Source organism: Entelurus aequoreus, linkage group LG13, assembly GCF_033978785.1.
Source record: "Entelurus aequoreus isolate RoL-2023_Sb linkage group LG13, RoL_Eaeq_v1.1, whole genome shotgun sequence".
In the NCBI taxonomy this organism is placed as follows: Eukaryota; Metazoa; Chordata; class Actinopteri; order Syngnathiformes; family Syngnathidae; genus Entelurus; species Entelurus aequoreus.
The window spans coordinates 30858171-30875718 of NC_084743.1; the positions used below are offsets into that span (position 1 = coordinate 30858171).

Consider the following 17548-nt stretch of genomic DNA (forward strand, 5'->3'; position numbering starts at 1 on the left):
TGTACATCACCACACATAAAGATATAGAAGATAAAATAAGTCATTTTTTAAGTGTATGACAAAATAAAAAACAAACCAGTTTAATGAGTGTCAGGATGTTCTCAAAGAAGACACTTTGAATACGAGACATGACGCCAGCACATCGCGGTCGGTGACCAGACAATATTTTTATTTTGACAATAAAACTTTTTAATGGAATTATCCAGAGTAAAGATAATATGTGTATGTTTTGTTAGTTAGTAAACAACCACGGGTGTCGCACCAAATTCTGGGCCCCCATACACAAGACTCCCAAAAGGCCCCCTATCGCACCCGAAACCCAACGTCGCCGCTTCATAGACACACACTTATTAAATGATTGCATGGAGTTGGTTGTAACAAGCTTTTTAAAACACATGCAAAACTTAAATTAGGTTAATGAGTTTTTAAAAGTTTGGATTAACATATCTAGAACATATTTAGATAAACCCCCAAAATAATTTGGTTTGTTTAGAAAAACCAATGAAAGTTTTTTTGTTACAAAACATAGCCAGAATATAAATTCAAATAGTTATTTAATGAAATATGATTATAAATATCTCAAGTTTTCCTTTTTCCAGAATGTAAAATACATCAGTATTATCATTAATGCGCCCCCTATCTTTAAAAGCTAATAACAACCGCAGTTTATAACTTTAATTGAGGGTCTTTGAACGCACCACAGTTACAGTATCTGCAATGAGATCCAAAAGTAAAACCTGTATGTAACTTTCTCCTGTGCTACCACAGATAGATTTATTATGTTTTTACCTTTCTTCTATCACCTCATCTTTGTTCCAAAATGTTGGTGCTGTGTGCGAATGCTTAAAAGTGAGCTTTGACGACGTTATGAAGGCTGTGTTGAGTGAAGTGTTCCAGGTTACCTTTACTGCTATCCAGGTAAAACAAACCATTTTGTACTTTTTAAAGTAGTCTTAGACATTAAATGTTATTGACGTAACCTTACTTATGAATTTTCACAGCTGTATTATTTTGTATTAACATTTATGTCTAAAAATAAAATAAAATTACATATTACAATACAATCCCATTTAGACAACGTAATTGACATGTAAACCAGAAATAATTCATTGCATATTTTGTATTTACAGTAAATAGTTAAACAGCTCACCCAAAATAGCGATCTTTTTGTATGTCGTATAGTCTGGGCTTGTCTCCTCCTCCTGGACTGGAGAGCAACACGGGTGGGTAAAGGATCAAGGAGGATGCGGATGATGATTGTTGAACAAAGACTTACTTTATTGAACAAGCCATCATCACAACAGGTGCTGCAGTATCTACGAAGAGATCCAGCCGAATGATACTCTGCATAACAGACAGATTAAGAGTCATCTCTCTCCCGCCTGTATGTTAGCACACATGTGTATGGAACGCCTTACACAACATGCTATTGCATAATACAGCAGATAGTACAATGTGTCTGATAATAATAACCACAAGTGTCATTTAAACACATTAGAACAAAACCAAATACAGTGAATCCACAAAGTTTTCACAGCGCTTCACTAATTCCACATTCCACACAGAACTTTGGGAATTTCCAATCCACACTTTGACCAGGAAAAGTTTTATTCATGAGTATGTGTCCTTGTGTGTGCTATCAAAGCTATCTTTTGAGAAAACATTTTACCACAAACGGAACATGGAAAAGGTTTCTCTCCGGTGTGTATTCTTGTGTGTCTCGTTAAACCATCTTTTTTAGTAAAACTTTTACCGCACACCAAGCAAGAAAAAGGTTTCTCTCCGGTGTGTATTCTCGTGTGTGTGGTCAGGAGATCATTCCGAGTGAATTTTCTACCACAGACCAAGCAGCTGAATGGTTTCTCCCCAGTGTGTGTTCTCATGTGACTTGTTAATTGCGTTTTTTGGGTCAATCTTTTCCCGCAAACTGAGCAGATAAAAGGTTTCTCACCAGTGTGTATTCTTATGTGGTTAACCAATGTTGAACTTTCATGAAAACCTTTGCTGCAAATTGAGCAGGAGAACGATTTTTTTCCGGTGTGAGTTTTTAAGTGTCTTTTCATGTAATCCTGTCGAGAGAAACTTTTTTTACAGACTGAGCAGGCAAAAGGTTTTTCTCCAGTGTGTCTTCTCATGTGTCTCATTAAAAATGCCTTGGCATTAAACGTTTTGCCACACTGAGAACATTTAAAGTGTGCGTTGTCAGTGTGACGTGTCTTATCAGCTGTGGAGTCTTCATCATCGGTGTCAGCTGAGTGTGGCGACGTGTCTTCACTATGTGATAGTGGAGCAAAGAGGTGGTCTGCTTGTGATCCTCCACAGTGTTCTCCGTCAGCTTTTGTTATCATATGTTGAGTTGAGCCACTGCTTGGAGGCTCCACCTCTCTCTTCTCCTCACTTTCACCTTTGTCTTCATCATCTTCACTCTTCACAATGACACAAATCACTGGAAACTCTTCCGATCCTTCAAAATTATTTCCCTCCTGACTGATGCGATGTTCTTCCTCCTCCTCTTTTATATGGGGGGGCTGTGACTCCTCCACTTCCTCTTTAAAATGGGGCAGATTCACCCTCTCTTGCTCCATCCTATAGCTCCACTCCTGCTGCTCAGGGGTAACAGGGTCTTTTCACAGGCATCTGCAAGACACAAGAGGACAAACACTTGCTTTAGCGAATCAGGCTTTGCTCCATCACCTGAGACACACCCTGCACCGGCATATGTTCGGACAATGTCACTGAGGACATTATCAGTCATTCTTGTCTTGTCTTCAAAATAATCAGACTTAAAATTTCTCACAGCTCAACGCAGTCTACAATCTGCATAATTGTTATGACACATGTACGATTATCGTTATGACAATTTGCGATAAAATTCCTGAAGGTAAGTGTTATTGTGTCAAATTTTAATCATCATAAAACCGTGACTGATTATCTCACTTTAAAACAACACAAGGTGATACGGCTCATTTCCGGGAGACGCAGATGCTAACATAAATACAAGACACATGAACGTATTTCCCCCTAACAAACACCTATTTATTCTTTAATATTAAACATTTTAAAAACGTATATATATATTTAAATATACAGTACAGGCCAAAAGTTTGGACACACCTTCTCATTCAAAGGGTTTTCTTTATTTTCATGACTATTTACATTGTAGATTGTCACTGAGGGCATCAACACTATGAATGAACACATGTGGAGTTATGTACTTAACAAAAAAAGGTGAAAGAACCGAAAACATGTTTTATATTGTGCTTCTCAAATATTTTCTGTTACGCCCACCCCCCTAGGAAAAATAAAATATTTTGCATCCCCCCGCCCACTCTCCACCATGACTATAAATAGTATAAAATTGTTATAACTATACCTCTGCATAACATTGTACGCTTATTAACATTAAAGCAAACAACACATCGGTCTTTCCTCGTCTCTCACCGTGGTTACAGTGAAGCCAAGTGCTACATACGCTTCGTCATATTCGGGTACGGCAAAAAAAACATGTTCCCCGAGGTCACACGCACCCCCCTGGCATCACACCGCGACCCCCCCAGGGGGAACCTGCCACACTATTTGAGAAAGACTGAGCTAGCCGGTGATGCACTTGTTATATTTTTTGCTTTGAAAAATGTTAATGTGAGGAAGTTGCAAACAGCACCTTTTTTAATAAATAAGAAGAGAAAAAATAGGCAAAACTGGCAATGTGTGTATTAGGGATTTCAGGAACAAATTCTATATCATAGTCATTATGACCAACATAATCACGGCTTGGGCCTAAGAACTACACTACGTTATGATCATGCAATGTAAACATCTGACTGAAACTGTTATTTTTTTTAATTGATAATATTTGTGAGAATCTTAGAATAGATGCCCGCTAATGTGATGCAAGCACACTGTGAAGACAGGACGGCAGCAATAACTTGGGAGGTACTTTTGTGTAGTACTGCAGCAATAGATTATTTTATTAATCGAGCAATCTATCGATTAGTTTGTTCGATTAATCAAGTAATTAGATAAAACACACTTTAAAGCCTTAATGCATATTTTACAGAAAAAAAATTAAGTACAATTTTTTTATGCTTGCCATAACATTCTTTTTTTCCTAATAAAAGTACATAATCAACATTGAAATTGCACTTTTAACATTTGTGCATTAATACAAGTAATAAAAAAGGTCTGTTGTTCTCCACCACATAGATGGAGGCACCCACACACCACCGCTCATATGTGCGCTGTATTGCAGCGTCTGTGTGGAAACTAGCTCTGTGTATTGCAATTTCCGGCCACTCCATGCAATTCAGATTTTGTCCATTTTTATTAGTTAATTAGTCAAACGATTAATTTAAGCAACAGAATATCAATTAAAGCCTTTTATTTAAACAAAATAATCGTTGCAGCCCTACTTTTTTGCACAACTTCAAATACAAACCACGACCCTAGTAGCCGACTGATGGGATGTTCATATCTTCCTGTTTGGATGGAGAATTAATCATAGTACAACCGTAAAAAAAAAAAATAAAAAAATTAAAAGTTTTTTGTAGAGATGTCCGATAATGGCTTTTTTGCCGATATCCGATATACTGATATTGTCCAACTCTTAATTACCGATTCCGATATCAACCGATACCGCTATATACAGTTGTGGAATTAACACAATATTATGCCTAATTTTGTTGTGATGTCCCGCTGGATGCATTAAACAATGTAACAAGGTTTTCCAAAAATAAATCATCTCAAGTTATGGAAAAAAAATGCCAACATGGCACTGCCATATTTATTATTGAAGTCACAAAGTGCATTATTTTTTTTAACATGCCTCAAAACAGCAGCTTGGAATTTGGGACATGCTCTCCCTGAGAGAGCATGAGGAGGTTGAGGTGGGCGGGGTTGGGGGGGGGGGGGGGGGGGGTAGGAGGTAGCGGGGGGTGTATATTGTAGCGTCCCGGAAGAGTTAGTGCTAAAGTATATATTTTCAAATATTTCTTATATATATATATATATATATATATATATATATATATATATATATATATATATATATATATATATATATATATATATATATATATATATATATATATATATAAATATAAATAATACGTTCATGAACGAGTATATCCGTTCGGACACCGTGTTCAATGCAGAAGTCTGATCTACAAAATGTGCAGGCAGCATACCCCTTCCCCTTCGAGCTGTCCTGGATGAACTGAAATTATTTTTTCCAATCATTTTGGAACTTGCAAGCGTACTTCTTCTTCTTACTCGTCGTCGCCATGTCTCTTCTTCGTTCTTCTGCTTCGTCTCTGTTATGTTTTTGGACATTACTACTTGCCGTAGTTTTGAAGCAATGCATGATTGGAATCCGGATGTTGTGTGTCAGTGTATTAACGTGCCGGCTGGAATAAACACACGCTGAGAAATAGCTCCGTGCTTGCCTACTTTATGGGTTATAGATAAATCTATGGATAACGGAGACATATATAATAGTCTCATTTTCAGGTGAGAGAGGACGCTAAAGGCAATGCCTTTAAGGCACGCCCCCAATATTGTTGGGGGCGTGGAAATCGGGAGAAATTCGTGAGAATGGCTGCCCCGGGAGATTTACGGGAGGGGCACTGAAATTCGGGATTCCACCGGGAAAATCGGGAGGGTTGGCAAGTATGCTTTATGGGCGCAATAGAGTACTTAAATTAGCTTCATTGTTAGCCACCTCATACCTGCAGTATAGAACAAATTAGTATGAAGAAAAAAAGAAAAACATGTGTTCTTGTCTTAAATAACCCAGGGATTGTGAATGATAGGCAAAATACAATTTCCACTTTAAGTGAAACAAAGTTTCTTTTACAGTTTATCTTTCACATCCAGCCAGGAAGTAGATGCTGTTGTAGCGTGCATACACATACTACATCACCATGACAACAAATACATCATCAAGCACTGCCTAGATCAGGGGTGTCCAAAGTGCGGCCCTGGGGCCATTTGCGGGCCGCAGGTCATTTTTTTACGGCCCCACAGCACATTTTAAAAATACGATTGAAAAAAATAAAAAACATTAAAAGTGGTATTTAAAGAGCAAACGGGTGAAATGTAACAAGAAAATGTAGCAATGTTCACACAAAGCTGCCATGTAGGCTGTTTCTTTCTTTAAAAAATAATAATGAATCAAAATTAATGTCATTATGAATTATTGACCTATTCAAGGCTCCAATTCCGTCACATTAAATATTTTGAGATATTTTTTGGGGAAAATGTTGCATATTTTGTGTTTGCCATGTAAAAAAAAAAGAGTTTTTTTTTAAAAAGAAGGGCCTTTGATTGATTTGATTGAGACTTTTATTAGTAGGTTGCACAGTGAAGTACATATTCCGTACAATTGACCACTAAATGGTAACACCCGAATAAGTTTTTCAACTAGCCTAAAATGAACAAACAAAAAACATAAACAACAATAAAACTTATAATTGACAGATAGATTTGAAGTTGATCTCGAAATTATTGTGTTACAAGTAAACAGTAAAAAAAAAGTTTTTAACACTTTAATGAGTAGGACCCTTTTGGATTCCTTACAATTTTAGTGTGATTAGTTTTTAAGTGTCATTGCTCAAAAAAATAATAATGAATTAAAATCAATGGTGTTATGAGTTATTGACCTTTTTAAGGCTCCAATTATTATATAATCTCAAATATCCCACTTAAAAATTTTATTGGGTGAAAATATTGCATATTTTGTGTTTATTTCATTAAAAAAATGGTTTTCTTTGACAAAAAGAGCATAGAATTTAAATCTTTCTATTGACAGATAGACCTAATGTTGATCTAGAGATTTAAAAACTTGAATAATAACACAAATAATAATACTGAATAATGACACATTTTTTATATTTTTTGGACCAAAACCCTTTGGGGTCCCAGGGATCAAGCCTGAGTGGAAGCCTAAATGTATATTTTTTATACATATTGTATTGGTTTTTAAAATAAAAAATATAAAAATGGCCCCCGCTTGCTTTGATTTTTCAGTGTGCGGCCCTCAGTTGAAAAAGTTTGGACACCCCTGGCCTAGATTGATACGCCTTTTATAAATTCAAAGTGTTATATTTGTTCATGGATTTCAATGACAGTTGCACGTGTTAGAAAAACACCGTACTGCACAATTTTAGCACTGCCAAGAAAAAAAAGACAGGACTGTATAGATAAGACACAAAGAAAACGGAGATTCACTGAGAAAACACGTGTTGAACAAATAGAAAGTTTATAAACATGTGAGACTGACCTGCTCGGTGCGACTTTATTCGAGGCTTGTAAACAGCGTCCAGTAGTTGACGTTTTTGTCGCTCATTCCTTTTAAAAGTACGAATATTTCTTCAAATTCCGCAGTTTGTAGAAATATTGATGATATATACTCCTTAATACAATATAAAATATGTTCCAAAATAACAAACCAAACCGTTTCGCTGCCTTATTTTCCTCGACTCTAGTTCTCCAGATCCGGCCGACGAGACATAAGGTAGTACAGTTTAGCATACTGCCTCCTTATGGTGGGCAGAGGCATTACATTCTTCATCAAATAAATTGCTTGCTTCTCGGGTGGGCTGATCACTAATGAACCCACGATTGTTATTGTGTTACAGCGCCTTACCTTGGTAAACTACGGTAACTATGAGTCCACAAACTGACGATAGAGCATTAACGTTTCTCACTCGAGCTATTTTATTGATCAAAGTACGCACAACATAGACACGACCACGTACATCCATTTTGTAGCTGCTGGTGATGTAATCACAAAGTTGCAGGGGGTCCTTAACCTGCACGCGACTGTCCTGTTTCGCGCCTGTACAAAAAACAAAACAATAATCGATTTCTTCAGATTCCAGCAGCTGTCAAAGACGAAGTATCCTTCCAGCGACGGGCAGTCAAAGCCGAAGCTCTATCGATCGCTGTCAATGACGTAAGAGGAAACATGACCACGGATGTAAATGGGGGAGGGAAGGTTTTTGTAGAGGGAAGAAATTTGGCGTGACAGTGACAACACTCAATATGGCCTTCGGTCCGTCACTCAAAGACGTCCGTGTGCAACATATACACAAATCATTATTGGGGAGTGTTACGTTATCGAAGCGTTTTAGCATAACGAACATGCGGATGATTCTCTCAGATTTCATTCGAAAACAACTGACATTTTCGAGTTTGTAGTCGTCACTGTGTCGTGCATATAATTACGCCTGGATCGACACGTTTGTCTCACTATCTGTAAAATGTATTTCAAAATAAAACACGTCTCTGACAGGAAGTAAGGTGGTGTATTTTCCAATAATTAGTTGGTTTCTCATAGCGCCTTTCACTGCAAATAATGTTTTAATGTAAACCTTTGACCATATTTTTTAATGTTGAACTCAAATTGTATATTGGGGACTTTTTTGTCCTTTCAAGCAAATATTTTCTCCAAATGGAGGGACCATTTCCATTGATGGTGTAGATCAGGGGTGTCAAACGTACGGCCAGCGGGCCGTATTAGGCCCGCGTACAATAATCCATCCATTTTCTACCGCTTGTCCCTTTTGGGGAAATATAAACATTAGAACGAAACTGCTGTTCTGTTGTGTTTGTTCGATTTCATTTCATACTTAAATCTACCATGTTCCCATTGGTTAAGTTTGGAGTTATGTTACCTTGATTTGGCTATGGTGTTATTTTGACAACTGTTTTGTTTATATTATAATTGTAATATTTGAAGGATGATAAATGAATGTGTTGCGGCAGTATGCAGATTTCACCAATGCGGTGGTTTGAGGAAACACTCGATTTGCTTTTCCAAACGTTTTTAATGGTGACCTGCTAACAGGAGAATGCTAAACAGGAAGTGCTAAAAGTTTAATGGCTTTGTAAAACACTAGGACAAAGTCAAAGTTCATTGTGTTCTTCATGTTTTTTTTGAAATTGCACCATTTTTACCTTCAGAATTTTCAACTGACTTCAAGTGTTTTGCCAAGAGGACTTTTTGTAATATGTACATTTTCAGAATGTGCTTGTTCTCTTTTTGGTCCAAGTAAGACAAATAAGGGTATTGGTTAACATTTTAAACCTCCATTTGTCACAACTTAGTTTTTTTAATTGTGAAAAATTTGCATAAAATAAGTTATATATACTTATATAATATATATACATATTATACATGTAGTAAATGCTGAAAGGGCTGGGGTTCTCAGGTAAAGATCAGGCCTTAATATACATAAGGAGTAGTAATAGTAATACAACTAATTTGGATGCTTTGTTTTATTGTTAAGAGTAAATAATACATATATTTTTTAATGGTATAGATCAGATATGCTATTTTACGACTGAAGTTGATTGACAGATTTTTTTAAAAAAGGGACGAAAAAAAGAAGAATCCCAAATGTTATTTTTCCACATACTCTTAATTGCTATTAGATTTTGCATGCTCCGGAATTTAATAAATCGGCTGCATATTTCATAGCAACCACATACTTTATAGAGCTTAACACATTTCTGGACAACAAATGAACCAAAATATTAACTTCTCACACACAAATAAAACAACTGCAAACGCCAATTTATGCATGGGAGCAAAATACTTGGCTTGCAACAGGAGAGCAACTGCAAACACTAATCTTCTGTATTACTGCAGATGTTGTGAGCTAATTCTGACAACACAGAAACTTTAACATCGATAAGTAACGATCATGGTTGATGGCAGTGAACCAAAATGTTCGTAAACAATCTTAAATGTATTATTAAGCCCTAAAATAGTTCAGTCCAGAAAGGGTTATAAAGCAGCCACAACTAACTTTTCAGTCGGTTAAATTGCATCATACACTTTGAAGGGCAAATGACCTCTTAAAATGTGTATTAGCCACTCTAGTTAGTCTAAAAATGTCTAATGTCATTTTGTATGGAGTCATAACTTATTTTAAAATCTCCAAGCTGTTAGTACCCTTTGTACAATGAGTAACACTGACACAGTTAATACAAAACATACAGTATCTGCTTCATTTAGGTCATTATTAGTGTTTGGGGTTGTAGTCCAATTATAAAATCCATTAGTCAGACATCTTTTAGACCAGTGGTCCCCAACCACCGGGCCGCGGCCTGCTACCGGTCCGTGGATCGATTGGTACCGGGCCGCACAGGAAATGTAAAAAAATAAAATAAATAAATAAAAAATTAATATTTCTGGTTCCTACATTATATATCAATATAGATCAATACAGTCTGCAGGGATACAGTCCGTAAGCACACATGATTGTATTTTTTTATGACAAAAAACCCCCCCCAAAAATACAAATCCCCCCGGTCCGTGGGACAAATTTTCAAGCGTTGACCGGTCCGCAGTTACAAAAAGGATGGGGACCACTGTTTTAGACAATAAAAGGAGGGTAAAATGATACTTACAATGATATTATAAAAGGATATTTACAATGATCTGTAGTAAAAATGTCTTTTATATCCAAATTTTTGTTTGGATTTTCAATTATGAAAAAAAACATCACCAGTGTAAACCTTAGGCATTAGACCAACCTTTGGAAAAAAATATAGGAAAACTAGCGAAAAAAGGGGTACATTCCTGTTGGGGCAAAGTGCTGCCACACAATTGATTTTTTTTGTTGAAAATCAAGACTATGTTTCCTGCAATTGGGTGCATTTCTACGCTATATTTTACCTATAGACTTATTCTCATACCAACCTCCTTTGGCTGTCTTTTTGACACTTAAATGTCCCACACATTGGCGCTGATCTACATTTCTGCCAGTGGGTGCTCGGTGTGTAAAAAATAAAAAATAGACATTTATTTTTTATTATTTTGTAAAAGGGACCAAACTCGCCACAGATTTAACTACAACAAGATTGATTTTTCAAAAATGATTTTAAACATTGAAAGTTGCCATCAATCCCACGTGGGTGCTCGGCATTGTCCGTGGGTGCTCGGGCCCCGAAGCACCCACGGGATCGGTGCCTATGGTCCCATGTAATGTACTACAGAATGTTTCGTTTTTTAAAGTAGATAATTTACTAACATTATTATCATTGAAAAATTAATGTCAAATGCATGTTGTAACATGCATTCAAAGAACTCAGAAAATGTTTCCCATTTGGCAACTCTATCCTATAGCCACACCCCCTTTGGTAATATACTTTGATTGATTGATTGTTAGTGTTGTGACCTCTGTTACATCTGTCACGTCAAAAATATACCTTTTCACTGGCTACTAATACATGCTCTAGAATTATTACTGGTTCGGAACTAACAGTGTTCGGATTGTAATCGTCCAAATATGATTAACATTAACTATTTGTTAATATTTAATAAATAAAAAAACGCGGAAGGGATTTTTGCAGACATTTCACATGCCTAAAACCTATAAACCACAGATATTCAACATTACTTTGAGCCAACGTTCCAGAAAGCTAAGCACCAGTGGGCTGGACTTCTTCCTTCACCAAGTCCTTTTTTGTATATTCTGGAGAAACAGCGTCCTCTATAGTAGACATTTGATTTTGGTCTATTTACTGTATTTTGTCAAGAGTTATAGGAGCACTCTGCTGTTTTTAAGGACATTCTGCAAAAAAGCTAGTCAAATATCATCTCTATGACAACACTCTACTGTTTTTAAGAATCTGCTGAAAAAATGTGAGTCTCTCACGTGTATATGTAAGAGCACAAATGAAGAAAAAGAGAGGACCTAAAATGGAACCTTGAGGAACACCACTAGTGTAACTAAAGAAGTTGAACAAATGACTACTGACTGCATCTGAAGTAAACAAGCTACAGCAACACCTTAGTTACATAAATCACATTACCAAGAATAACTACCAAGAAGAGGATGCTCTGAGGAAGGCCTCAGTTATGTAAATCACAAGTTTGGACAGCAGTGTTGCTAGCAAGGTTAAAATGCAATGCAAGAATCTGCCAATGTGTTTAGAATGGTCCAAGTTCCTCTATACAAAAGGAGTACTCTTGAGTTTTTAGGAATTTGCTACAAAAATGTGCCTCCCAAGTTTGAACTGAAGCCAGGGGCCGGTATGGTGTCATTCCTGGACCGGATTTGGCCCCCTGGCCGCCAGTAAAATAGAACTGCTATAAACTGAACAAACAAAATAAACAAGATTAATTATGCCACAGGTAACAATTTGAGTTGTTTTGCCTGCAGAGCATTAAGTGCTGCCTCCGGTGAGATATAACTTGAATAAACCACCGGTGGCTACATATTAGCATACTTTGCTTACTCAGTCACATATAATCTTACAGTCCTTCGCTGCTGTCACTAAGTAACAATGTACACGATCACTGGGCAATTCACACGCACAAACACAAATGTCCACCAACAATAATAAAGGCGAGGGTGTATTTCAGACCCGTGTCAGCTGCACACTTGTGTTTGTCCTCATTTAATGCTGCTGTTTTCACCAGCACACTTGTGATTGGTAAACTGGTACTTATAAGAGAATCTTTCATCACACACACTGCAACTCAACACTTTCTCACTGGAGTGTGTTCTCGTGTGTGCTACAAGTGTTCTTCGGTCACAAAAGCTTTTGTTGCAAATTGAACACGAAAATGGCTTTTCCCCAGTGTGTCTTCGCATGTGTATTTTTAAATATTGACCTCGTGTAAAACTTATACCACAGATTGAACAGGAAAAAGGTCTCTCTCCTGTGTGTATCCTTGTGTGTGATGTCAAATGTGCTTTCCGAAAAAATCTTTTGCCACAAATGGAGCAGTTGAATGGTTTCTCTCCTGTGTGGATCTTCATGTGTACGTTCAAATTTCCCATATGGCTAAATGTTTTCCCACACTCAGAGCAGCTGAGTGGGTTTTTAGCGTGCCATGCCTTATCAGCCGTAGAGTCTTCATCATCAGTGTCAGGAATGCGTGACGTGTCATCATTATCTGATAGTGGAGCAAAGAGGGTTTCTGCTTTTGATGCTCCACTGTGATCTCCATCAGCTTCTGTTGTCATATGTTGAGTTAAGATGGTGCTTGGAGGCTCCCCCTTTCTCTTTTCCTCACTTTCACTTTTGTCGTCATCATATTCACTCTTCACAACAACACTAATCACGGACAAGTCGTCAAGTCCTTCAAGCTGTTCTCCCACCCGACAGACGCTATGATCCTCCTTTTCCTCTTTAATGCGAAGGAGCTGTGGCTCCTCTTCTTCATCATGTAAGTTGGTGGGCTGTGGTTCCTCCTCTTCCTCTTTTAAATGGTAGGGCTGTGGCTCTCTTTGCTCCATCCTGGCACTCCACTCCCTCTGCCCAGGGGAAAGATAATCACTGATGTCTGCTGAGGAAACAAGAAGACAGACACTTGGTTTAAAAAGGTTCAGCTCTGCTCCATTACATAAAGGTGTTTTTCTGCACCAGCATATGTTCTTTCAATATTATTGAGGATATCACCAGTGTCCCTCACTGTACGCAGGACATCTCCAACTGATGCATAAAATAATATAATGATGTACGGACCTCTCGTCAAGTGTCTAAATGTTTTGACATGATTGTATGTAAGACTGTACGATTACACGTCATCTTTAATCGAGGTTTTAATTAGTGCTATAGCGTAATCGCATTGTTGAGCCTTGCGTTTCTTTGTCTCTCGCTTCAAACGGGGAGAAAGAGGTCTTACTCTATATCGCTCTCAGCACCTGAGCGCATTTATTTAACAGTAGAATTAAATGAACACAGTGAGCCCTTTTTTCAGTCATCCAGAATCTTTGTCTTGGTAAGCGGAGAGCGAGACCGCCAGCTTTTCACACACAGGAAGAATGGTCAGAAAGCCTCGCCACTCGCTAGTGAGAAGTGCCACAAAGTAACAAAAATTTAGTAGGATTACAAAGCCAAATGTCCTGTTATGGTAATATTTCAGTTTCACACCGGATGGGCAATATAAGCCCATCATCACTGACGAACGAGCAAGAATGCTGTAATCATGTAATGGCAACAACAAAAAAAGACAACGTCTGACCTAGTTTTTCCAACTGGGGGAAAAAATGCACTTAAAGATATTCAATATTTATATCAGTAAATGTTTTGCTTACAGAGAGGAGAGTCCATTTCATTTTTTTCCGTTTATTTATTTGAGCTGGCGACTTGTCCAGGGTGTACCCCGCCTTCCGCCCGAATGCAGCTGAGATAGGCTCCAGAACCCCCGCGACCCCAAACGGGACAAGCGGTAGGAAATGGATCGATGGATGGATGGATATTTAGGATAAAGTTATTTACGTTCAAATTACAACACATGGTAAACAATTCTACAGTAATGAGTAATAAGATAATATCATTTTAAATGGTTACTTGCATTATTATTATGTATTATGGTTACATTATAAACACTGTATTATTTTTTTTTATCGGTTACTGCTTCAGTTTAGAAGCATAATGTAGACAAAAGCTCTGAGTCTGTCTGCATAAAGCCCAATATTTTTAAAGTAAATTATGGCATCTTTAGACATCAATATGTTGATTGACAGTCTAAAAGTTACATGTCTTCCTTCACTCCATATTTTCGCAATTTTATGCATTCATATGTATAATATATGAAAATCGAGAATCAAATTACAATCACAATTTTGTAGAGAAAAATTGCAATTAGGTTTTTTCTCAAAATCGTGCAGCCCAAATTGTATATATAGTAGGGGTTCAATGATTTGTCGACATTCACGACAAAAATCACAATTAAAATTTGTCACTGACAAATGTGTCAATAATAGTTAATGACATCGTTGCTCGTGTTTTTCCGGATGAAAACGAACATGCGCTTGTCAGTGCGACTGGTGACTGCTGAGGAACAGGAGGAAGTGAAGACTAAACACGTCAAAAACATGAATAACTTGCTGAATTTGCAAAGCGGACCTTGCTTTTAATGGCAGTAGGTCTGTGATGCTGGAGCATTTGAAGTAGAGGAATGTCGGACATCTAACGGATGCAGTCGCTGCCTTTCCTCGGTGAGATAGCTTATTACTTTGCTAGCTAACAACATAGAAACAGAATTGTGTGAAAGTAGATTTAACTATAATTTTATACAAAGTCTGCCAACTAAACTTTGTCATTACACCTGTGTTCATCTTTCTAAACATACCATCACAAAAACCACTTTTCTTTCTGAAGAAGGTAGATACATTTGGTTAAGTTTTGGTTTTATTGTGGCTATTTTGAATGTCCTTTATTTACATTAAATCATTTATTTACATTACATTGTCTTAATTGTTAGAACATACCTACAAATATTTAAAGCTGAATGTGAAATCTGATGGCTAAATTAGAGCAACAGAATAAATGTACGCTTCATAATCCCAGTAGTCTACTAGTTAATAAAATAGTTGACCAGTGAACTATGGAAAATAGTTGTTACCTGTAGCTGCAGCAGCCCTAATGTACAGTATGTGTTTGGCAATTCTACTCTTGAACCCTTGCACACAAAAGGGTGAAAATGTGTCAAAACACAGTTTTATGACACCAAAAACATGGGGTAAAATGCATATCATACCCAGGAATTGAAATTGCAAAAAAACAAAAATCTATTTATAATTGATTAAATCAATGTTTTAGGAGAGTTACATTTTGTACTCAGTGTTTCCCATACACATTAACTTATTATAATTTATATTATATACACTACCGTTCAAAAGTTTGGGGTCACCCAAACAATTTTGTGGAATAGCCTTCATTTCTAAGAACAAGAATAGACTGTCGAGTTTCAGATGAAAGTTCTCTTTTTCTGGCCATTTTGAGCGTTTAATTGACCCCACAAATGTGATGCTCCAGAAACTCAATCTGCTCAAAGGAAGGTCAGTTTTGTAGCTTCTGTAACGAGCTAAACTGTTTTCAGATGTGTGAACATGATTGCACAAGGGTTTTCTAATCATCAATTAGCCTTCTGAGCCAATGAACAAACACATTGTACCATTAGAACACTGGAGTGATAGTTGCTGGAAATGGGCCTCTATACACCTATGTAGATATTGCACCAAAAACCAGACATTTGCAGCTAGAATAGTCATTTACCACATTAGCAATGTATAGAGTGTATTTCTTTAAAGTTAAGACCAGTTTAAAGTTATCTTCATTGAAAAGTACAGTGCTTTTCCTTCAAAAATAAGGACATTTCAATGTGACCCCAAACTTTTGAACGGTAGTGTACGTAATACATGTTAACTCATCTGATTAATCACAAAACAATGATTGCATTAATTAGATTAGATTTAGATAAATCATTCAATTTATTTTGACCTTACAAGGTTTTTTTTTTTTTACATTAACCGCGATACGGTTCGGGTCAGTGATCAGATCAATGCATACGTATGTACAAACACGCGTGAGAAGACTCAAACTGGTGTGCTTGCTGGCAAATTTCACTCCAAAATACTTACAACTGTCATGTTTTTGTTTTGGCCATGTGTTTGTTTTTTGGACTCTTTTTAGTTCCTGGTTGCACTTCCTTGTTTGGTTTGGTTTCCATGCTCACCCATTAGTTTTCACCTGTCATGTCACGCACCTGTTTCACGTTTTGAGTCACGCACCTGTTGTTAATCATGTCTGTTATTTAAGTCTTTCTTTCTGTTCACTCGTGCTGCGTTCATCGTCTTTGTCACATCGGTTCATGTCCCTTGCTGAACAAGTAAGTTTTCATAGTCCACGTCATAGCTTCTGCTCAGTAGCAGCTTCATTTGTGTTTTTGGCATGCTTGCCTTTTTGCTTTATTGTTTGCTTTTTTGATGGTAGTTTGAGTGATTTATGTTGAATAAATCCAAGCTCACCTTCACGCTGTCGTCCGGAGCCGTTTTTTGCATTGGAAGAACAACCCCGCAGCCAGCTGCGACCCCCCATCGTGACAGTATGAACGCAGCATACGTTCTTCCGCAGACGAGCCACGAAGAGGTGATGGAGACGCGCTGGCGAAAATGGAGGCCAGCCAGAAAGGCTTCTTTTCGCCAGCATGGCGCGTCGTTCCCCCAGGATCCTCAAAATTCCCCAACCAGCCCAGTCTTCCTCGCCGCCGCAGGAGACCCGTGCTGATGACGTCATCCCGCACACTGGTGATGACGTCAGACACCAAGACTTTTTTTTAGATTCTATTTACGCCCTCTGTCAGCCGCCCACTAAAGACTTTGTTTCTAAAAATAATCCTTTTGAGAAATTTTTTTCTAAATTTAGATTTTTTCAGACTCAGTCTAAAGTGGGGGTAGTGAATAGAATTTCTGGACAATTTAATGGGGAGGATTCTGCCCCCCTCCTGACCCCCCTCCACCCACCCCAAAAGACGGTTCCGGAGCGCGTCTGGGATCCGCTCCTTGAGGGGGGGCTAGGGCTGGGAACTGTTCAGGTGGGGCAGTTCTTCAGTCTGCCAAGCCACAGCCTCCAGCACGGCCGCCACCACCAGTCTTTCGGCCTGCTAAGCCGCAACCTCCGGTTCGGCCACCACCACCGGTCTTTCCACGCTGCCAAGCTCCAGTTGCTGCACCACGCTGCCAAGCTCCAGTTGCTGCACCACGCTGCCAAGCTCCAGTTGCTGCACCACGCTGCCAAGCACCAC

The 17548-nt window shown here is 37.9% G+C and overlaps 1 protein-coding gene across 4 annotated transcripts in view; it reads right to left on the reverse strand.

Annotated features, from left to right (window-relative positions):
• Positions 1-1117: 1117 nt before the first annotated feature.
• The window catches only part of LOC133663297 (zinc finger and SCAN domain-containing protein 21-like), a 30227-nt gene continuing 13796 nt past the window's right edge, over positions 1118-17548 (reverse strand). The window contains exons 2-4 of one of the 4 annotated variants that reach the window (XM_062067671.1): positions 7277-13303; positions 1277-2637; positions 1118-1207 (exon numbers count right to left, since the gene is read on the reverse strand). In XM_062067671.1, the coding sequence (XP_061923655.1) occupies positions 12405-13303 (899 nt within the window). In that variant the 3' untranslated portion in view covers positions 1118-1207; positions 1277-2637; positions 7277-12404. The remainder of the gene's footprint in view (positions 1208-1276; positions 2638-7276; positions 13304-17548) is intronic. The other 3 variants (XM_062067674.1, XM_062067673.1, XM_062067672.1) reach the window with 3 other exon arrangements.